Below are 9,134 nucleotides of genomic sequence, written 5' to 3' on the forward strand. Positions count from 1 at the left end.
GTGCTGCGCTCTCTCATAACCTTTATGTGTAGTGTAACTGTAGATGTGTCAGGCCCAAATACAGAAGATGGTCCATTAAGAGTTATGACCTCACCCATCTTGTCTCTCTAAGAATCTTTACAAAAATTCAAACTAAAAGCATTCACTTGCCATGGCTAGCAGAAGCCAGGTAATCCTATTAGAGAGCCTGTGCCTAAATTCTCTTATTTTAAAACAATTAAACTAAAAATATTAACATGCATATTTGTTGGATGGAGGTGGGCTTTGCCTTAAGGGCACCAGTTCAAATAAAACTGCCTGTCAGTAGTGATTGGCAGTTCAACAAACAGCCGTCAGGTGGGAATGGCTATGTATAATGAGTTGATAGGTCAATTAGGGATCTCTCGTTGGCATTCTCAGTAGAGAAGAGGAAGATTGAACAAGCCAAGGAGAATGCACGTCTTTCAAAACAGTCCTGTGCCATGGAGGACAAAGAGGTCACTCTCTTGGCACCCATGGAGCAAGCGGTGCATTTTACATAGGTCCTGGATATATTATATTTCCATATCTTGTGTAGAATTATATGATGATTTCCTCTACCAAATCTATGATTTGTCCTCTCTTCCCAATATTCCTTGTCAAAAATTCGATTGCATGGGATGGTTTAAAATGGGAGAGTTTAAAATGTCAGTTTCAACATCATTCTATCAGCTGTTTTAACATGTACAAATTCTCTCCAGGTGATCACAGAAATACTTTAAAGGAGGTAATAATTAATGTTTCTGAGTATTACTTCTGTTCAAACAAGACAATTCCAAATATCTTGAAGTAGGATTTATTGACATGCATCCCTCGTCTTTTCCACCTTCTTGCGGCAGCTCTGCTCTTTAATGAAAGCAGGATTATTCATAGATTCTAGGACTGGAAGGGACCTCGAGAGGTCATTGAGTCCAGTCCCCTGCCCTCATGGCAGGACCAAATACTGTCTAGACCATCCCTGATAGATATTTATCTAATCTACTCTTAAATATCTCCAGAGATGGAGATTCCACAGCCTCCCTAGGCAATTTATTCCAGTGTTTAACCACCCTGACAGTTAGGAACTTTTTCCTAATGTCCAACCTAAACCTCCCTTGCTGCAGTTTAAGCCCATTGCTTCTTGTTCTATCCTTAGAGGCTAAGATGGACAAGTTTTCTCCCTCCTCCTTATGACACCCTTTTAGATACCTGAAAACTGCTATCATGTCCCCTTTCAGCCTTCTCTTTTCCAAACTAAACAAACCCAGTTCTTTCAGCCTTCCTTCATAGGTCATGTTCTCTAGACCTTTAATCATTCCTGTGGCTCTTCTCTGGACCCTCTCCAATTTCTCCACATCTTTCTTGCCCATTATAAACTCTTGTAGAATGATTGAACTGCTCTTGAACTTGGCTCCCTAGAAATAATGGCAAAGTATAAGCAACGCCGGTGGAAGCTGCGGGCCCGAGCAAAACTTCGAATGAACAAGAAGGGAGATGTCACTAAACTGCAGTGCTTGAATCCTCTCCCTCAAAGGTAAGCTCACATTACATTTAGTTTTCTCATTAACCCAATTCATAGGTCCATTGCTAGTTCCAAAGAGTACACTGAATCACAGAAATTGGAGATGGAGGAGACTTGTTGAGTCCCATCTACTTCATGGCCTGGCTGCTGCAGAATTGTTCCCTCTTGTACATCTTCCAGTGTCCTTCCTATCCAATCTAATTTTAAATGCCTCAGGAAATGGGGCTTGGAAAAGAGTTATCACAAAATCTCAGTAATTGGAGCCTGAAAAAAACTGTTGGGAAGATCTTATTCCTTTGCCAGGGCAGGAATGTTCCTTACAGTGTAACACAAATTTTCCTACCATCCCCTTCCCTTGCACTGATGTTTACTCCAAACTCACCTGTTATATTGACACTTCTAAATGACCAACTGATTGACCACTGTTACATTTTTGGATGGCTAAAATGATTTATTTACTTGTAAAGTTAAATTTGAAATTTTCTTCCACAGGTTATTGGATGGTCTTCCTCCAAATCCCCCCCACAGCCAAAGTAGCACTTTCTCAGTCTGGCCGTTAGTCCTCCCCAGTGTAAAGGATGCAGTAAGGCCCTTGGCAATGACAGCATCATCTTTGTATTGGTGGTGCCAGAACAGTGTTGCACAGGTATGTTTTCTAAATCTCTATTTCTGTCTGAGATTACCATAGTGCTCTGTGCATGTGTACAGTACCTAACTCCAAAATTAAGGTGAAAGTTCAATTGTAGTTATTGGAGAATCTATAGGTTTGGAAGGAATTATTAAGGTTCAAGTGGGGGGGTATCTGCTGGGGGAATAGGTATGGTAAAAATGCCCCAAATTAAGGTGACATTGAGATTGTATGTGAAGTTGGAGACTTTAATGCAATATTTGGAGGATTTGCAATGACAAAGGACCCAGCTTGTAACTCTTAATAGCCTAGGAGATGTTAGTGCATGACCCTGATGGGTCAGACAAAAAACATACTCTAGAGTTCAGAGTTAAAATTTGAAACCTTATTGAGCATCTGCAGGACAACACCTTTCCAAAGAAATGTGGTCCATCGTTTGGTTCCTGATGGTCTACCAGTTTGCAGCCACGTGCAACATTCAAAATTAGCAAATTATAAGACGAGATCTTATGAATGTAGCAGGTCTGCTTTTCTGGTGTACTCTGACCCAGGGATGGGAAAGGAAAAAAATGAGAGCAGATTTGAAATGGCCTATCCATGTTGTTTCATGCCACTGAATACAATCAAAAGAGTTTTCACTGACTTTCAATGTGAGTTGTGCTCCCAAGTCCCTTAGGTACTTTTGAAATTTCACACCATTGTGTTTAACTCTGAAAATAGTCCTCTGGTTTCTTTGTGATGCTTAGAGTTTTGAAGTCATCAAAGACACCATATTTCCTTCACGGCTCTACCTGCGGCAACTGAACATGCTGAAGCAACAGGTGGAAAAGCTGGAAATTGAATTTTCCAGACTACAAGGAGTGATCCAGGTCAGTCACATGTTAGTCCCATTAGCAGTGTGATTTTTCTCATATTTGCTAAGCTGGTGGTTTTCAATCTGGGGGTCCACAGACTATTCCTAAGATTTCTAAAGGGGTTCACATCTCCATTCAAAACTTTTTAGGGGTCCACAAAAAAGTTTAATAACACTGGCCTAAGCATTTAAAGATCTGTGGTCAGTGATGGAGACTAAAAGTGTTTGTGCTATGTGTATGCTACTGAAGGGACACCATTATCTTGAAATCCAGTCAATTAGACAAATATTCAAAGTAGTTTTCAGGTTCTACGTGTGTCCCTGAATCGCTCCGTCAATGTTTGTGGCTTTACAACCAAACTTTCCTATTCTTCAAAGATGTCTTTTCCCTCCCCTACTACTGTGTGAAAGACCTGCTCAAACAGGTTCAATAATGTCCTGATCTGGCAATGGGACTCTGTTTGCACAAAGTACACAAACTGGAAAAAAATAGAGTAATGTTTTGCTCCATCTCTCCATCTTCCAATGGCTGAAGGTGGTGTTTGCGACAATGGTAGGTAAAATATTTTTAGAAATATATATATATTTTTTTAAGATCTTCACTGTGTTTTGGCTATAATGGTTGTTAGTAATTTTCCATAGTAAAAGATGCTGTTGAAATGAAAGCTGCAGCCTTGCAACTTGCTCCATGCAGAGACCACTATGTCTATATAGAGCCCCCTCCCCAAATTTAGGGTTCAGGGAACTGGTGAAATGGAAGAAGTTGCAGGAGTGGGGTCTGAATCACTGGTCGAACTTTTCTGCCTTTTTAAAAATTCTCCAGCCCATAACATTCCCTGATGACAGAGGAACTATTATTATTATGGCCTAAATATTTCCCCCGATGATGTTTAGTAGGATATAATTGGGTCACACACTACATATAAACAAAAGTAGGGAATGCTCTCTAAGTTGATGATCAAATGAATTTAGACAATGAAGCTTGTGCCCCCAAGTCACAGCGGTGCTTTTGAAAATCCCACCCCTAATATGGAATAGAATTGCTAGAGAAATGTATAAATTCAGGTTTGGAAATTATAGGGCCTGTGTAAATACAAAATATCTTGCATTTCTTTGGATCTCAAACTTATTTGATTGGGCCCCCCCTTATTTGTATTTGTAGTCATTTACCCTCCCCCCAAAGTGCTACCACCCAGCTCTGCAGGCGGAACAGAGAGCAGTGGCTAGGTGCCCAGCTCTGAGGCACAATAGCAGCAGACTTAGCGCCCCATTGCCACCCTTACTTCTGCGCTGCTGCAGCCACCCTGGGGCTGACAGCCAGAGCCCCACCGCCACGAGGTGAGGGACTGGGGTTGGGGGGGCTGAGCCTGGGCTGCCTCACGGTGAGATATTGAGCAGGGGGGAAAGAGACCCTGGGTGGCAGTGCCCCGGCTGTTACCTTTATCCCACCCACCTGGGGCTGACAGCCAGAGCTCTTCAGAAAAAGAAAAGCACACTGGGTTGAGAACCACTGCTTTAGCTCCTTTCATTGCAAATCACTTCACGTTCCCTACACATACAGCATCACTGAAATACTGCCACCCTGAGGCTGGAAGGCAGCAGTTAGCCAGCTTGATGATCACTCCAATAGCAGGCACATTGTGGGCCGGGCATCCTGGATCAATGGAAGTTATGAACTCCCTTCCCTAAACATTCCTATTCTTTAAACAGTTAATTTAATGTTCTTTATTTTGTCTTTTTTTCTTTCTCCTCAGATGAGTGGGACTGTTGTTAGTTCCTCAGAAAACTCTCTTTGCCAAAAATGTAATAAACCATTACTAGCTGTTCCTGTCTGTGCACAAATCGGCTTGGCAGACCCGGTATCCCTGCCTTCTGCAGGAGTGCTGCAACCTGCATCTGCTCCTCCACCTCCACCACCTCCTCTTCCTCCACCACCACCACCACCACCTGCACCTTTACTACTCAAAAGGGGCAATAGCACAAAAGCACTTCAGGTAGGGAGTAATAGAATTATTGTATTTCTTCAAAAACAACAAGGAGTCCGGTGGCATTGAAGAAGTGGTTTTTTTACCCACGAAAGCTTATGCCCAAATAAATCTGTTAGTCTTTAAGGTGCCACCGGACTCCTTGTTATTTTTGTGGATACAAACTAACACGGTTACCTCCTGATACTTGTATTTCTTCAGTTGGTCTTTGATGAATTTTGGTACGAAGTGAGGGAAACGTGTCTTATGAGAGCCACACAATTTGCTGATTTTACCCTTCGTTCCAACTTCCCCTTGTTTTCAGGCTACATCAGTAAAAGATGGGCCCATACAAATAACTCTCAAGGATCTCCTGAATGTGAAACTAAAGAAGACACAGAAGTACACAGAAACAGACCAGGTAAACCAAAGGACATGTATAACTGGATAGTGCTGTTCTGGGGCAAATCCTGCCTGCTATCAAACCAATGTCTTCCACAGTGTATTGGCGGGAGCCTCATGCAGCAGTTGTAGAACCCCTATATACTGGGTAGCCCGGCTCCATAGGGGCTCTGTGCACACTGGGGATCTGAGTGCAGGATTAATGGTTCTTCTGAGCAGATACGCAACCTTTTCTCCCCTCAAGTCTGGAGTAGAAACTGTGAAGCAACTCCTTTGCTTGGGTGTGGGGAAAGATTGCCCTCAGTGCGTACTCCATTTGGTTGGACTGTGCACTATACCCAGGATTTGTGTCTTGAAGTTCTGTTCTAACAAAAATAATTCCTGGTTTCCCAGGACCATATCAGAAATGGCTGCCATTAATGGCTAGGGCCCTATCAAATTCACAGCCATGAAAAACACATCACGGACCGTGAAATCTGGTCTTTTGTGTGCTTTTACCCTATACTATACAGATTTCACGTGGGAGACCAGTGTTCAAATTGGAAGTCTTGACCCAAAAGGGAGTTGCAGTGGGGTCACAAGATTATTTTAGGGGGGTTGTGGTATTGCCACCCTTACTTCTGCACTGCCTTTAGAGCTAGGAAGCCAGAGAACGGTGGCTGTTGGCCAGGTGCCCAGCTCTGAAGGCAGTGCCCTGCCAGCAGCAGAGCAGAAGTAAGGGGTGGCAATACCATACCATGGCACTTTTACTTCTGCGCTGCAACTGGTGGCGGCTCTGCCTTCAGAGCTGGGCTCCCGGCCAGCAGCCACCGCTCTCCAGCTGCCCAGCTCTGAAGGCAGCGCCACCGCGAGCAGCAGCGCAGAAGTAAAGGTAGCAGTATCGCAACCCCCCCTACAATAACTTTACAACCCCCCAACACTCCTTTTTGGGTCAGGACCCCTACAATTACAACACTGTGAAATTTCAGATTTAAATAGCTGAAATCATGAAATTTATTATTTTTTAAATCCTATGACTGTGAAATTGACCAAAATGGACTGTGAATTTGGTAGGGCCCTACTAATGGCTAAATAAACAAACATTTGCTAAGTCAAGAAATCTATATTGTTGTTCAGCCTCAGTTGGTGTACAGCTGTAGATCCAATGAAATCAGTGGGGGTTAGGTGCCTAAATACCTTTGAGAATCTGGGTTGTAGAGACCAGAATCATATTCCTGATCTTGCTTGGCTTCTGCAAAACTTCTCTTGTTCTCATTTAGAGCCATGCATTGAATTTTTCAGGCCATAGTTTTAACCAAGGCTAGTGCCTGTACTCTGGTTAGCTGAAAAATTGTATTTGACAGTTCAATTCTCAAACATTCTCCTAAAAATAAACTTAAGCACCACCTATTATTCCTGCCTCAAGGAATATTCCCTATTGAAGTGCTGAATATATGCTATGCCCTTTGATCTTTTCCATCTCTTGTGTGAAGTTGTTTTAAATAATTTATTCAGTCATATTCTTAGCTACTCTATTCTTTTGCTTATGATGCCCTTTATAGTTCTAGACAACACGTTTTGGGGGTAATGATGATAAATCCAATTAATAAAGTAGTTCAGTGAATACATTACGACAGATTTTAGATTTCAGCTAATAATCATACTTAGCAGATCTATATAAACCTTCAATGCGCTCTGCAAACATTGGATGAAATGCATCTCTTATGTAGAGTTCATTCAGAAACTTCAGTGGGCTCACACCAAAGTTGAATTTGGGCTCATCGACTGATTAATCCTATCTCCAAATCTGCAGTAAGATATGTGAGTAAATATTGTTATCCTAACTTTGCAGATGGGGAATTTGAGGCAGAGAGGTTAAGTGACTTGCCCCATGGCCACAGAGAGAGCCAGGGTCAATGCCTGGTGTGTTCCTTTTTAGTTTAGGGTAATAGCATCCAGCATTCCTGTAGCTTTCTGAATTTTAACCATATATGGATATTTTTCCTTGTACAATGTGTGCACAGGAGTCTTCTATAAAATGGCTATTTTTGTCCATGGTACATTAAATCTTAATGACGCAAAACAGCTGATGAGCCATAGTGCACTAAAAACATGCAGGGTATAAATATTAAACAGATTGTATGTTTTGTGGGGGCTTTTAAAATGTATTTTTGATAAAATTTTTCTTTTTTAATTTTAGGCAGGATCACCAATGAAGCGCAGGGCATTAATTACAGTTTCAGATTTACAAAGCATTAATCTGAGACCTAAATCCAAGCTCCTACCAGCTCCCATTACAAACCTCCTAATGTAAGGAACTTTCTACATTCTTTGATGTCACAGGGAAAAGATGGTATATGTTCAGAATAATAATCATCATTGATAGTACTTCAAAAATGTTGGTTTTAACATTTTGTTGTTTTTTATCAGCACTCCCAGCAAAAATCAAATAGACCTTAGAAAACATCTTAAGAAAGTCAGTATTCAGAGGTAACTTCCTTTCTGTTTTCTTTTGTTTTTTAATTAATCAGAAATTTAAGAATAATACTCCTTACCATTTTTATGATCTCTTCAGGAGTCCTGGTGGAACTCCATTAACTAACAAAGAAAACATGGAAACCGGCACAGGATTGACTCCAATAATGACACAGGCACTGAGGCGCAAATTTCAGGTAAGACATTGTGTTTGTCAGTTTCTTGTTGCATAAAGTTTGGTTGGAGTTTTAAAAGCCCAGTATAAGATATTGTTCCAAAATGTTATCATATAGCTTGGCAGTGGGACGTGAAAGCTCTTGGTGCCTCATACAGCTGAGCCCATAATTACTACTACTCATAATAGTGACACTTATCTCGAATAAAACTTTTCCCCCATAGATCTTAGTGGTTTATAAAGGAGGGTCATTATTCCCATTTTACAGATGAGAAAACAGCCATAGAAAGGTGATGTGATTTGACCAAGATCAACCAGGAAGTCATGAGCAGAGCTGGGAGCAGAAGTCTGGTCTCCTGATACCCAGTCGACTGCCTCATGCTACCTACCACTTAGTTAATGTATGTTCAGTACTTTGAGAATGTAAAGAATGCTAGAAGTGCTAAATATTATTTGTAGCATACAAAACAAACTTGAATCTTGGAATTTAATTCAAAGCATAATCAAGTGCTCAAAATAGATGCAGAGCAGGCGGGATTCTTCATCCACGTGGCCTCTGCATCCTCCAACGTGTGGGGAACAACACTCTTGCAGAGTCTCCCCCTGTGTTCCCTTCTCCCTTAGAGTTCTTTTCTCAGAGGATTTTAAAATTTAGGAGAAGGAGCTGAGGTGATAGGGGTTGGATGGCACTTCTATAACTTTGATTGCAAACATTTGGGGCTCACATGAGGTGGGGCTTATTTAGGGTGCTGCTTTCTAGATGTCTCTGAGGCTCAGTGGTTGCAGGAATACACCCCACAAGTGGGAATATGCAGAGGTTCTCAAAGCCTATGACTATCATGGTGGTAGCAGCTTTTTGAACACCAAAAATACCCCAAAAACAATAAGCTAAAAATAAGACTGCTGCTGACACTGGAAAGAAACTGAGGATTACAAATGTTATACATGTTAGGAATCCTCTTGGACTAGGTGTTCGCTTACAGTTAGGATGCGATGAATAAGAAGTACCCGCTAGTAAGTATGTAATTGTTTCTGAAATCTAAATTCTAACTTGGTTCTTATTTTAACAGATGGCTCACCCAAAGACTCCCTCTCCAGCTCGGTTACATACTGCAAGCAGCTTTGATGAACAGAACTAG

At 41.6% G+C, this 9,134-nt stretch overlaps 1 protein-coding gene across 1 annotated transcript; it reads left to right on the forward strand.

Annotated features, from left to right (window-relative positions):
- The first annotated feature begins 1,421 nt into the window (after window positions 1-1,421).
- On the forward strand, window positions 1,422-9,134 carry PRR11 (proline rich 11). The gene is made up of 9 exons (XM_065418556.1): window positions 1,422-1,531; window positions 2,012-2,165; window positions 2,894-3,016; window positions 4,755-4,994; window positions 5,290-5,385; window positions 7,546-7,655; window positions 7,776-7,835; window positions 7,921-8,017; window positions 9,066-9,134. The coding sequence occupies exons 1-9, from the start codon at window positions 1,422-1,424 to the stop codon at window positions 9,132-9,134; spliced, it is 1,059 nt and encodes a 352-aa protein (XP_065274628.1).

The sequence above is a fragment of the Emys orbicularis genome, chromosome 17, assembly GCF_028017835.1.
Source record: "Emys orbicularis isolate rEmyOrb1 chromosome 17, rEmyOrb1.hap1, whole genome shotgun sequence".
Taxonomy (NCBI): Eukaryota; Metazoa; Chordata; order Testudines; family Emydidae; genus Emys; species Emys orbicularis.